This window comes from Stigmatopora argus, chromosome 4 (genome assembly GCF_051989625.1).
Source record: "Stigmatopora argus isolate UIUO_Sarg chromosome 4, RoL_Sarg_1.0, whole genome shotgun sequence".
In the NCBI taxonomy this organism is placed as follows: domain Eukaryota; kingdom Metazoa; phylum Chordata; class Actinopteri; order Syngnathiformes; family Syngnathidae; genus Stigmatopora; species Stigmatopora argus.
In genome coordinates, this window is record NC_135390.1 from 3,233,766 (window position 1) to 3,248,848 (window position 15,083).

Genomic DNA, 15,083 nt, shown 5'->3' on the forward strand with positions numbered 1-15,083 from the left:
TAATAAGGGCCAAAGAGCTGCATTCATTTAGGCCTGGACTGGGAATGACTGATCGCAAAACTCAATTACCGTATTTACTCGCATATAAGCCGCTTTTGTTGGACAAAAAAAAAAAGATGACTGAATTGCTGTTTTTTTTTTCTCTTTCTTTAAATGCCTTGTAAATACATAGCTGTGCACAAAGAGCAGTCTTATTGAACATGTCCTTAACCCACTGTCCTCATTTAAGGACAGCCTGTAATATTGTTCTGACTTGATATCAAGGTGTTTTCCCCATTTTATGTAAATGTTCTGAAAACGTTACAAAAATCTAAAACTTGTTATCTTGGGTTAATTTGATCCAACTTTTTTATTTTATTTTTTTGTAAATAACCATATGTGAGGTAAATTTACTGTTTCTTTTTGTGAGGCTGAAAATAGTCTCCTTGCCAATGGTCATGATGTCTTCAGTTGATTATTTTATTTATTTCATATTACACAGCAACTTTTGGTTTGAAGGCAAATTTATAAAAATAAAGATGTCAATTTCTGCAGGTTTTACTCTTTACTTTTCATAATGCAAGGAGGGAATTGTCTTATGTTTATTGCACAACAGAACAACAAAAATACTTCTTAAAATCACCATATTTCATATTCTCTTTTTTTTATTAAGTTAAGATAGTTGCTTTCATATTAGAATAAGGAGGAGAGTAACTTATTTACTTATTCACAGAAGTTGGAAGTTTCAAATTTGAAACAAAAAATATGTGATAGTTATCGTGATACTTATCAATAGACTGATAATTTGTTTTATCGTGATAACAATTTTTGTCATATCGCCCAGCTCGATATGGTAGTAATAATGGGGGTGATCCTACGTTGCGGTTTTTCGTTTATCGCAGCCATGTCTGGTCTACATTAGCCACGATATTCGATGGATTACTGTATTTACACGTTTTTATATAGATGATATATTTAGATAAGTCGTTTTATATGCGATAACTGTAATATTTGATAAATACGCTATGCAATACATATTTTTGTATAGGGGCGAAAACATGTGGTATTGAAGTAATAAAAGGAGTGATTCTTCTCGTTTTTTCGATTATCGCGACCATGCTTTGTCTACATTAGCCGTGAAATTCGAGGGATTACTGTACTTACACTTGCTTAAAAAAATAAAACTTCCAAGTCACTGAAGTATGCCAACGGAAATGCCCTTGTAAGAAAAATGTTATCTGAATTGAGCGAGTATATTTTTACAAATAATTGTTGAGTCTAACATGGCTTGCTCAAATTAACGATGCAATCTTAATTGCTCAACAAACTTTTTTCTTTTTTAAGGCCTCCTCAAAATCTATCATTATGGAAGGACGGCAAATCTGGATTCCACAAATGACAAATAGCATAGTAAAATAAGTTATAATGATTATGTAATATTCAGTGTCTTCAAAGAGTATTTGTTAAGACTAAGAAAACATTACTTCTATTGATTACAAAGATTTTTTTATCAAAAACTTTTGTGCAAAATTTGCTTTAGCAAAATCCTCAACCAGTGGGTCAGGCCACCGTGTCGGCAATGATTCGAGGGGTGTATGTGTGTTTCTACTCTGTCACACTATAGTGAAGAGTAATTGCAAATATATTCCAGTAGATGTCAAGCGATGCGCTCTTTTTCAAAATGTGATCATGAGTACTTAAGCTCTGTGTAGGGTTTTAAAGCCTTTTCACACACAGCACAGAGCAGGACATATGAACCACATTGACTAAACCCACAAGTGACAACATAGAAAGAAATTTAACAGGGGAAATAAAAAAATTAAGAGAAACAAAGCTAAGAAGACAACGAAATATTTCACAGAAGACGAGAAAATGTGCCAAATTGTATGTTGCCCTTGGCTTTACTGTGACTATGGTGGGAGATAAGAAAAGACTTGTGTGATTACCATGTCTAAAAATGTTTGGAGCAGACAAAAAAAGCAAAACAAATGAGTGTCACTTACAAACATTGCACCCCAATCACGCTCATGAGGAAATTAACCTATTTTTGTCAACAATCTCCACGGTCTCCAAGTTTGGCACCTGTTATTATGAGTTAGTTGGCAAGCCCTTTCCTCCAGGAAAGTGAATTGTTATAGCTATGTTATGAGGGCTCATACAAATACTACTAGTAGTACTCAACTCAGATCAACAGCAAAATAGGTCTTCTGAAAACGTTACAAAAATCTAAAACTTGTTATCTTGGGTTAAAATGGGTTAAGTTTATCCAACTTTTTTTATTTATTTTATTTTTGTAAATGGCCATATGCGAGGTAAATTTACTCCGTTTCTTTTCGTGAGGCTGAAAATAGTCTGCTTGCCAATGATGCTGATGTCTTCAGTTGAATATTTTATTTATTTCATATTGCACAGCAACTTTTGGTTTCAAGGCAAATTTATAAAAATAAAGATGCCCGTCAAAATTTCTGCAGGTTTTATTCTTTAGCTGTCATAGTGTAAGGAGGGAGTTATCTTATCTTTATTGCACAACAGAACAACAAAAATAATTTTTAAAATCATACTTTATATTCTCTTTTGTTATAAAGTAAGGTAACTGTTACTTTCATATTTGAATTAGGAGGAAAGTAATGTATTTACTTATGCACAGAAGTTTAAAGTTTCAAATTTGAAACAAAAAAGATATTGTGATAATTATCGGTAGACTGATATTTTTTTTTACCATGGTAGCAATTTTTGTCATATCGCCCAGCTCTATGTGGGAGTAATAAGTTAGCATTTTTTTTTAATTTATTATGGCCATGTCTGGTCTACATTAACCACGATATTTGATGTATTACTGGATTTACTTTTTTTTTATATAGAGATTATATTAGATATTAATACATTAGTCTTTTCATATGCGATGAGTGTAATATTTAATAAATACACTATACAATACATATTTTTGTATTTTTTTTTCTTATCGCGATAACAATTTTTGTCATGTCTCCCAGCTCTACAATTATAATGTAAAATAATTTACATTCAACATTTGACATGAAGGCAAGCGTTTGAAATGTCTAACAAATAAACATGTTCCTCTATTTAAAAACATAAAAATCTGATTATTTTATGTTGCATATGTATGCAAGTGTGCCAGCTTTATGGTTGCTTGTTCAAACTTTTTACCACTCCAAAAAATAATCAGATGTTTCCAAACAAACAGTTCTAAAAACTATATGCAAATGTATTCCGCTCACTTTACTACAAACTGTACATAAAAACCCTTTAAACCACAGCAATATCATGCAGTTTTAACATTTAATTAAGGTATGCTTGTGTGTGCGCATACATGCAGCGTAAATCTACACACCTCACATCATTGCCATCCCTAAAATAATTCAAGCTTTGTAGCACAATTTCTGTTCATCTGGGCTACAAAAAACCTAGTCTTGTTTAAAAAACAAACAAAGTTTTGTTGACAGGCTAACAACCCTGGAAACATTTTTTGTACCTTTAAACAAGACAGCAGTTAATCAAAATCCAAAGTACTGCATGCACACAATTAATTTAAATTTGAGCCAGCCAGGTATTCAGAGCTTTTGGCAACAAAATGCCTTGAGGGATGCATTAACCCATCAATATCAGTGATGAAATTTGCACACAACAGCGCTGCAACATGTTGCAGATCCTTCATCAACCTGACAATAAACACACGCTGACTGTATGACATACAAGAAACTAAAACTTAAATCCCAATTACGCACACAAAAACTGTGATGAAGGAAATACTGTTTAAAGAGGAATATCCATCCAAGCCTTTGCTTAATCAACAGCAGTACATGCAGAGACAAAATAATCCATCTGCTAAGAAATGATCTTAAAACGATGTTTTTAGATAGTTGATCAAGTTGATAGCATAGAGAAAGCTACACATGTATTACTTTGTCAGCATTTATCAAAAGTTTGCAAAAATGTGTGCAAAAATGTGTGCGGGGACTGACTTTTATTGTCACGATGGAGGGCAGATGCGACCCAGGGTTGTGATTGAACCATTCTGCAAAGGGGAACAGTCTTGTCCTCCACAGTTGATGATGTGATCACCATGGAAACACTCAGCAAAAGGTCAATCCAGAAGGGAAACCTAATCAATCAATGATTTCATAGGCTTGTGGGGGTCTTAAGTAACCTTCATGAGGCGTGCTTTCAATCCCAGAGTTTGCTCAAACAGTTTATCTGACCAACTCAGTCAATCTTGAACTGGTGGGAAACCAACCAATCAAATCAAAAGGCACCGTCTTCTCTGGCTTGTTTCTTTGTTACTGTGGTTTCTAAGGCAACCAATCGGTGTACAGGCAGCTTGTCGATCATAAGTAAAAATATAATGGATGTAAAGAGTTGCACTATAGATATAGAGATCTCATACTACATATATAATATTTTTCTTTGTGGATGAGGGGTGCGGGTATTTGGTTAACCAGGGTTGATTTTTCTTGTTTCCTTGCAATGGAAGTTTGCACTGATCCTGGTAATTTCTTTTAGGTAGTCAAAAGTAGGTCCTTTAATTCTAGAATGCACCGAGATTTCTACTCTCTCATCAATCCTAACGCCATGAACATTGTCCTGGGTAGGATGTACCTACAGTAGGAAAGATGTAGTTCATCAATCTGTAATCCAAAATGTGATTTTTCTGTCCAGTGCAGCGGATATTCCCAGGCTGGTAAGACTCCTGTCAAAGTGATCCTAGGCGAGCTCACTCAAATGATTCATTCGAATAAGTTGTTCTAACTTTTGATTTTCTGTCTAGCTTGTCAACAACGAAAAAAAGCAATTAGTTGGTTGCAAGTCCACTTGAACAAGTGGAAGGGGTATAAAAAAGGAGGGGAATTGAATTTCTCGCTTTCTGCTTTTACCCCATCCCTCCCTCTAAAAATAGGTCCAATTACCAGTGCTTTCTGGGAGACTGGACACTGGTCAAACCCGGAGACTCGCTGTCATCTACTCGCAGTGTCACATGAGCAATGCAGACAAATCTGCAAAGAGTCTTCAGTGTTGCGGTGGCTTACAACCGAAGCCCATCACCTGGCTCGCGAGGAAAGTGGCAGTCGTCTGCGAGGAAAAGAATCCCCTCGGAAACGCCAATGGAAAAAAAACAGCCCACACACTTTGAAGAATGTTTAGCTCTCGGTAAGTGCGCCAAAATCGAGAGAGAAAACCCAGTGCGCAAAAGGTTCCTTAGACAGAATATCCACACCCACACGGGGACATTTTAGACGGGGGGAAAACCAAAGAAGAAAAAAATGACAGTTGAAATCCAGTATTTGGTGTAAAATGCCAAACGTCCCCCTTGGAAAAAAAGCACAACAGGACGCTAGCGACCTGGCTGTAGCGTTACCGATCGGTGACACGGTCTGTCCGATGTTAAGCGGAGCTCAACTCGGTCCGGGAACAGGTCGGCTTTGAGGTAATCACAATAAAAAAATGCCGTCTCCAAGGACACAAAATCCCCACACTCCAAACTGTCTTTACGTCCACCAAATACAGTGGAGTTCCTGAGTTTGCTGCCAGATACCCTAGATGCCTTCTTGGCGCGCCTCTTTCCTTTCCACCGCTTCCGCTCCCCTTTCGTTCACTTTAGTGTCCTCGCCCTCTAGTCGCGGTGCCCTTCTTGCTATTCAGTGAGTTTTTTTGTAATCCATCGAGGTGGAAACCTTCACAAGGGCAATCTCGAGTCATGTTTCTCGGATCTTTCCTTTGCCCCAGTGTTTCTCCGTTATACGGAATCTGTTTTCTCTCCCAAACTGCTCCCCACCCAGCGATTGGGACCGTACCAAAACGCACGACACGGAGGTGGGCAAAAGGCGCGCGTTCGTAGTCACTGCATTTAAGCAACTGTGACGCAAGTCTATTAAACTGACGTTGCCAATGAGTATTCTGACCCTAAGTGCACAAACCCCAAACTGCAGGTCGTTTTTGTGACGAAAAAAAATGCCATGACAAATGCGTTGAGCAAACGGGGCAGAGAGCCTTTCTTTGTTGCAAGTAGTCTCTTCCAGTTGGACCTCTCTCACTCTCTTTCGTCCTGTCCATTTATAGTAACAACGGGATATATTTACTGGAACTTTATATATTCACATATATAGACAACATTGACTAAGTAAAACGTACCACAATTTTCAAGAATAAAATCCTGCTGATTTAATACGAAAACTAGCCGCAAATGCAACGACACGTCCCCCCCCGACTTGTTCTGAAATCATGCTCATTAAAGGTAAATCACCAAATTAACTGTATGTTCAAGAATTTAAAAAAAATATTTTTTTATTTGAAATATTATCCCTTGATGTTTAAAAAAACAATAAACAAATATGGTTTCCTTTCCAGTGTACTGGAGCACATAAATGAAAGCTGCTGTGATGACTCAAGAATAAACACTTAATATACAACACTTAACTTACATGAAACATACCTATTTTTATGATAAAATTGTCAACCAATAATATACAATGTCTCTTTTTTTATTCACTCTTTCAAAATGTTTCGGTTCTAGAGTGAAGGCAGCCTCTCCCTCACTTAGTACGCACCCTCCCACAAGCCCTGTTGCTACCCGACGCCATGGCAGCTCTGAGGCCATTGGCTACGCAAAGCATAGTCCCCGGACGCGATTGGTCAGCAAGTCGATCTATGGGAGGAGCACTTGGCTCAGTTTCCCAGTGTCTCTTCAAACGCCGCGATGCAAGAATGACGCGGAAATAGTTTGAGGATGTCAGGTAGAAATGGAAAGAGGAAGGCTGGGGGAGCAGGGCAAAGGGCTTCCATGCGCACATGCTGGGATGTGACTTCCCCTCACAAAGCAGCCAACGCTAAAAGTTGTTCCTGTTGCTATCCGAGCATTCCGGCTAAATCAGGCACAATGCTGCCCGGGAACAGCTCAGCACACAAACAGTGTCATAAACCAGCGGGCAGCCCCCCAGGCTTAAAGGGAAATTCACACTCAAATACAGTTCAGGCTCTATGTATGGATAAATGTGTGTCAAATTCTTGTTGATTCAGTTGTCATAGAGTGACACTAATCTTTTAATATTGTGCAGCTTATATGTAGAATATATCATAAAAGGGACCCTCCCCAAAAGCTAGAGGTCCTTTGATCATTGCTGTATTTGTGTTGATCAAAAGAATTACTGAATACAACTAACCCTGGCTGAATTTTAGTCTTTTGTTACGGACATTGCTAGTACAGAAACAAGCACAGTATACTGAATTTAGTTTTTAACAAACTGAGGAGCTAACAATTTGAATAATTCCTATAAAAAAATATCTCATCTCATCTTTCTGAGCCGCTTTATCCTCATTAGGGTTGCAGGGGGTGCTGGAGCCTATCCCAGCTGACTTTGGGCCAGAGGTGGGAGACCCCCTGAATTGATGGTCAGCCGATCGCAGGACACAAGGAGACGGACAACCATGCACGCTCACGCCCATACCTAGGGGCAATTTAGAGTGTCCAATCAGCCTGCCATGCATGTTTTTGGAATGTGGGAGGAAACCGGAGTACCCGGAGGAAACCCATGCCGGCCCGGGGAAAACATTCAAACTCCACACAGGTGGACGTGACCTGGATTTGAACCCGGGACCCCAAAGCTGTGAGGCCGACGCGGTAACCACATGCTCCACCGGGCTGCCCTAACAATGTTAATACAATCAAAACCAATCAAAATTGAAATATATAAAATTCCCAAATTATTTTTTTCAATCTATTTTTTTAACTCATTGCCTGCCACTGACAGTGGGATGGTTGGCATTTAATAATAATAATAATAATAATAATAACAGTGATGAAGATGACAATAATAGTAATAATAATAATAACAACAACAATAACAATAATAATAATGTTATAGCGCCATTGACGGCGATAGACATTAAATGCCTCTTGACTGGAAGAGTGCCATGTCCCTTGCGAGGATAATCAGTATGGATAATGAATGAATATTAAAATAATCTCTAATGTTTTTTGTTGTACTTTTCAGGAGTCATGAAATAAATGGGCCCATATGTTGAAGTTTGGAGATTTACTAATAATTTAAAAACTTGTAAAAAAAAGATTGGATAATTATTTTAAGGTGAAGATATTAGCTTCTATTCCTCCAACGCACTATAAAACTACTGTCCCCCAAAAGGTGACGAACAGCTGACCAGTCATGGCTAAATAAAGACAGCATGGCCTAATAACATGCTATAATTACAGAGCCCAAATTTAAAGGCTCAACCTCATAAAAAAATCATAAAATAGCAGGAATCAGCATTAAATGTCGATTTAAGATAAGGTGGTAATCACACAGAGATGTACTACCACAAAGGGTGGTCTGATTATGAAATGTCTAAAGCCACGCTCAGAGTGATTGGCTCTGTCTGATCTGACTGGGAGCAGATACACAGAGACTACCATAGTCAGACAACACAGTACGTCAAGTTCTATAATTGACACAGTTGTGTCACACAACTGTGTCATTTGCATTGAACTCTATTTCAATTCCAAATTTCCCCCCAAAGTTTTTGTTTGGCTTGTTTGTTCCTTTGTGAGTGATCTAAACTCAAACTCATAAAACAAATAGTGTTCATATCATTCAAACTTGGCAATACAAGTCATGCTTTTCTTAAGAGACACAAGAAATTCTTAATCAACCCCATTTTTGGTAGATATGTTGTTTCATTACATGCTGCAAACCCTCAGCTAAGTATTTGTTTCACATGGACGGGTAAGTTTGCAGTTCGAAAACTACAAGCAGATGAGCAACAGGTGGCCAAGCCTGTGAGTCTTCTTGGTCATGCCATAGCACAAACACCGAAGGCGGGTCATCACATTGACAGACAGACAAATCATGATCAAATGGAACTACGCACTACTTCTGATTGTAACAACAATTGGAATGCATCATTTTAACACTAAAGTATTTTTCATAGTTTAAGAAGTACTTTAGAATATATACAAATTATTGCCTGAAAAAGTAATACCAATTTAAACCCCAAAAGTAAAACTAAACAATAACATGACTTCATGTACAAGTGTATTCAAATCAGTAAAATTAATGTTTTGTTTGTTGGAACAGTTACTGTATTTTCTCGGATATAAGCCATATTTGTAACAAAAAAATGATGACTGAATTAAGGGTACGGCTTATATGTGCACAAATTAGACTTTACATGCACGGAACTGCAAGCTGACAAAGACAAAACGCCATAACGCAAGACAAAGCGGCCGATATGGTCATTTATTTCAAAATAGAGAAAAGATAAACAGATAAACGCTAAACAGAATTTATTTTGATGTATGTGAATGAAATTCAAGAAAAAAATAAACCGTATCTTGCATAAAACGTGAAAAAAACTCACTTACTACTTGTGCCTGCCTTTGCTCGCTCAGGGCGCCACCATCTTACCTTTTACCAGTAGTTAAATGTGCCCTGACTGGCCAGACGCAGTAGCCTTGACACGTGTTCATAGTGTTTACCATGTCAGGACATCCCAATAGTTGTTAAGGGTGATCAAAGGTCTGGCGGTCGATCATTAAAATATCAATATTGATTCCTGCGTAATGTGTATCTCATGCTATTATTGCATCCAGAGACTCAGACACACTTCCTGGTTGTACGTGACATCCTTTCTGAATTTGTCCACATGCAGGCAACACCCTTTGGGAATGTGCAATCTAGCAGACGATCCTTTCGATTCATACAGTATCTCAGAAATACCACGTGTGATGATTTTTCTTAAGATTTTCGCTTCGAATTAACACATTTGTACTCACTATTAAAACCATGAATATTTAGGTGAAAATTGTGAATGGGGGGCGTCTTAAACGAGAGAAATCGTAAAATTCAACAATTTTAAGGCAATTTTAAGGGTACGGCTTATACATGGAGGCGGTCAATATGCGAGAAAATACGATATTTGATTAATTGTAAAATAATAAATTTTAATCATCAATGAATCATTTAGAAACTTTTTAAACTAAGAATGGTCAAAATCCTAGAAATTGTATCTACTCAACAGTAAATATTCAAAGAATCACAATTCTTCCTGAAAGCAGACTATTTGTAATCAATCAAAAAAAAAACATTCACAAATATGTGCTGTAGCATTGACATACAAAGATCAACATTTGCGTTAAAATCATTACTGTTTGCAAATCTAGAAAAAATATATATAAATTCAAAACTTAGATAACTCATTTAGAAATACTGCAATTCTGGTATTTTTTTATTTCAGATACATAACCCTTTGAAATATCACATCCAATTATCATTGATGATTGATTTGTTAGTTAAATGATGTGTAATTAATTACAGTTTAACATCAGTTATGTTGTTAAAATAGGCTACAAATTACTTCATGGGAGTTTTTTTCATAAAACATTAGTCAGACTGGAATGGCAAATTAATCAAATATATCATTAGAATTATGGATATGAACAAGAAAAATCAATAAAATAAATTTAGAATACTGGAGACAATGGTCTTAATGGTTTTAAAAGGCAAGTAGAATTCAAGTAAAATAAAACTATATCCACGATGAAAAGAGAAAATAGAGTCTTAATAGTGCCTAGCAGGTCAGCTAAATGATTTTTAAAAATATATATATCTGGGAAGGAGGGCTCTATGATGATACTGAATAGTATTGCAACACAACCAATCTAGAATGTATAAATATAAAAAAAAACATGTATCTTTTCCTTTTTGAAATACTGAGTGTCTTCCTCCAAATCACATTCAGCTGTACTAACGATCAGACGGCAGAGATTACACCAGCAGTGTGAGGAAGCAAGCAGACTGACACTCACGTGCCTTGCAGCAAATTTCCACCCGGCAACTATACGCTGTAGCATGGCAACAGCTCTGCCATTGGTCCCCAGTGCGTTTTCGAATGACCAATGGGATGGCCAGCAGCGGGTGATGCTTGTTGCTAGGTAAACACGATGCAGAGGAAAGATAGAGGAGCGCAATTACCATGCTGCTACTGCAGGCTTTCAGAGCATAGTGGAGGAGCACTTTACACCCGGATATATCATCCTCTTTCTCAGCACTTGGCGGTGCCAGAGAGACAAAAACAAAATCAAGAAGGTATGACACAGGCATAATTAAATCAAATATAGGCTGAGTTAAAGGCCTCAGGGGTTTCTCCTTCGGATGCGGTCGCAACGTTGTTTGAGGTGCTTTGTACCTAACCTATGCGTGAACATTCTGTTACATGGTCATGAGAGTTCAGTGTGCAAAATAATATTTTTATTATATATATGTATGTGTATATATATATATATATATATATATATATATATATATATATATATATATATATATATATATATATATATATATATATATATATATATATATATATATTGCATTTTCACAACTATAAGGCGCACTTAAAAGTCTTAAATTTTCTCCAAAATAGACAGGGTGCCTTATAATCCAGTGTGCTTTATATATGGACCAATACTAAAATTGTTATCACAATAAAATAAAATAAATCAGTCGATAAGGTACACCATCCTCTACAACTCTCAACTAAGGCAAGCAGCCCCCGACTCTACTATTTTCCCCGTAGAAAAAGTACTGCGCAGTGACTGCTGGGATATATAGTTCTTTTGTCAATACACCCAGTATGATGGCGAGCACACTGATTTGGTGCTCGCCGTCATTCCGGCTGGATTTACAAAATAAATCCTGCCGCTAGATGTTGGCGTCAACAGAGCATTCAAAGCAAGACTGCGAACTAGATACATATATATTTTATATATGGATAAATATCGAACCGCAACAGCTCTGGCAACTACGGCAAGCAGCCCCAGACTCTATTTCCGGTGCGCAGTGACTGCTAGGATATATAGTTATTTTGTCAATACACCCAGTTTGACGGCGAACACCCTAATTTGGTGCTCGCCGTCATTCCGGCTGGATTTACAAAAGAAATCCTGCCGCTAGATGTTGGCGTCAACAGAGCATTCAAAGCAAGACTGCGAACTAGATATATATATTTTATATATGAATAAATATCGAACCGCAACAGCTCTGGCAACTACGGCAAGCAGCCCCAGACTCTATTTCCGGTGCGCCAGTTAATGCTGAGATATATAAAACGGCGTTGCATTTCGGTTGATCGAGCACATTAATTCTATGTTTGTCGTCATTCCCAGTGGAAGTTTCAACTGTGGTCCGAGCTTTCAGGAAGGCAGAAATTACTGACTCGATTAATGACGACTTTGGTGAGATGCCCACCTGTTCAACATGAGTTATTATGCTATTGCTGTGTCACGAAAATACTAATACTTTAACCTCAGAGAAAATAAAAAAACTTGTTAATTCATGTTAGGAGTGAATGGAGTTGTCAGAAAGCTGATTTGTAATCTATTGATAAAGTTTGGCTGAACGATCTGACTGTTTTGTTGACATTCCCTTTAGCGCAGCACCATCTAGTGGGTGCGCCTTAAAATGTGATGCGTCTTGTGTGTGTGTAAATACAGAAATAGCACTCGTTACTGGCTTTAAATGTGATGCGCCATATAGTCGTGAAAATACGGTATATATGTATATATGTATATATATATATATATATATATATATATATATATATATATATATATATATATACATACAGTGGTACCTCGAGATACGAGCTTAATCCGTTCCGGGACTGAGCTCGTATGACAAGATTCTCGTAACTCGAGCGGAAGTTTCGCATTGAAATGAATGGGAAACAAATTAATTCGTTCCAACTCTCTGAAAAAAACACCAAAAACAGGATATTGGATTGAAAATTTTATTTAATTTCTTATAATTCACTATCTATTAACAAAGTAACACATAACTAGTGGTTTAATAGAAATAAAGTGTTTAATCTAACTAAAATTGGGCGGATTTTGCCGAGGGGAGAGGGGCACAAAAGGGGCGGGGGGCTTCGGGTTTTTTTTTTCCACACAACGCACTCGTAAACGGAACAAACACTCCACCGTCACGTTCGCTATCGATGGGCTGTTTGCTGTCGTACTATTCCCTTCAAAATATTCCGAAAATGATGCACACAAATGTCCTCACAACCGGATAACGCACGACCACTTGCCATTGGAGCTTCGGGGGCGCTGGCTAGCAGCTCCTTTTAGCTTGTAGCATCTGTGTTCGCATCCCCTCGAACGGCGCTATGATAGAGTTGCTACCGGGGATGCTGTTGCGAGCCAGTGCCCCTGATGTTCTTATGAGCAGCCAACGAGCAGCAGTCTTTTATCAGCGATCGATCCGCTGCTCATGGGAGCTTCGGGGGCGCTGGCTAGCGGCTACTTTTAGCTTGTAGCATCTGTGTTCGCATCCCCTCAAACGGCGCCTATGATAGAGTTGCTACCGGGGATGCTGTTGCGAGCCAGTGCCCCTGATGTTCTTATGAGCAGCCAACGAGAAGTAATATAATATATAACCCTATAATACTCCTCGTATTAGATAAAAATAACAGGAAATGCAGCAGCTGAGTTTACCCACGTATTGATTGTGGGTAAAGTTTTATTCTGAGTGCCATTGCCTGTCGGCGTTGTGTGCACGAGTATACTTCATTACCCAGAAAGCCCTCTTTTCCCCGCGCATGCGCGTTGTGCGTTTCCTGGTCTGAATAACTCATCCGGTGCTCGTAAATATTGTCATACACGAAAGATATGCAAAAAAAAATGCCATGGCCACCTGGCTTGGTCGCATCACGAAATTTTGACCGCATCACGGGCGAATTATTCGAACAAAATTTCCCCCGTAAGACGAGCATTTTGTATGACGAGCGGTCGTATGACGAGGTACCACTGTATATATATATATATATATATATATATATATATATATATATATATATATATACATATATACCGTATTTTCACGACTATATGGCGCATATATATATATTATATGAATATTACATCCAGTCTTACCTCTACTTACAAATGCCCCTTGGTACGGAATTTTCAAGTTACGAAAACGTTTTATATGCAAATGAGTGCCTCGAGATACAAAAAAAATCCAAGTCACGAAATCCCCCAAAAAGTAAAAGCATTTTCTTAGTCGTTATTTTAATTTGAAAATCTTGTCGCGGATGCATTGATTCTCACTTTAGAATGTCGCTACACTCTATTGGGCTTTCATTGGCTGTCTCACAAACAACCACTATCCTTTCATTCATTCATTTTCTGAACCTCTTTATCCTCGCTAGGGTCACGGGGGGTCCTGGAGCCTATCCCAGCTGACTTCGAGCCAGAGGCGGGGGACACCCTGTATAGGTGGCCAGCCAATCGCAGGGCACAAGCAGATGGATAACCATTCACACTTACACCCATACCTAGGGGCAATTTAGAGCCTACCCTAAATGTATTTGGAATGTGGGAGGAAACCGGAGAACCCGGAGAAAACCTAGGCAGGCCCGAGGAGAACATGCAAACTCCACACAGGTGGACCGAACTGGATTTGAAACCAGGACCCCAGAGCTGTGAGGCCGACGTGCTAACCACTCAAGCTGCGGGGCCGCCCACAACCACTATCCATGTTTCAAGGTTCTCTCTTACATACCTGTCAATCTCGGCTAAATGTTATCCTTATTAATGATTGCAATTTCCCTTATGAAGCAAGAAAAACCATACAAATCAACACGGTACATATTTACACATACACACATATGGCACACATTCATTCATTCATTTTCTGAACCGCTTTATCCTCACTATAAAAGTCTAAAATGTACTACAAAGTGGACGAATTCTGACGTGGACAGGTCAAAGGGGAATGTGCATGCGCATATCATGTCCCTTTCCACCTAGGCTAAATGCTTCCCTTATTAATGATTGCAATTCCCCTAATTAAGTGATATAAACCGTACAAATGCAACACGGCACATATTTTCACATACACAGGGCACACATAAAAAAACCCTTTATCCTCACAAGGATCACGGGGGTGCTGCAGCCTATCTCAGCTGACTTCGGGCTAGAAGAGGGGGGACACCCTGAATCAGTGGCCAGCCGATCGCAGGGCACAGGTAGATTAACAACCGTACGACGGAGGCGGCGAAGGGAAAGAAAGCAAAAGCGCGGATGTCCGGCGGGC

General features: G+C 38.4%; 1 protein-coding gene across 4 annotated transcripts in view; it reads right to left on the minus strand.

Moving 5' to 3' along the window:
* The window catches only part of dyrk1b (dual-specificity tyrosine-(Y)-phosphorylation regulated kinase 1B), a 75,815-nt gene that overhangs the window by 35,812 nt on the left and 24,920 nt on the right, over window positions 1–15,083 (minus strand). Inside the window, exon 1 of one of the 4 annotated variants that reach the window (XM_077597968.1) lies at window positions 3,963–6,060. The exons of 1 other annotated variant lie outside the window; for it this stretch is intronic. In XM_077597968.1, the coding sequence (XP_077454094.1) occupies window positions 3,963–4,065 (103 nt within the window). In that variant the 5' untranslated portion in view covers window positions 4,066–6,060. Of the gene's footprint in view, window positions 1–3,962; window positions 6,061–10,795; window positions 10,918–15,083 lie in introns of those variants that run through there. 2 more of the 4 variants (XM_077597970.1, XM_077597971.1) reach the window with 2 other exon arrangements.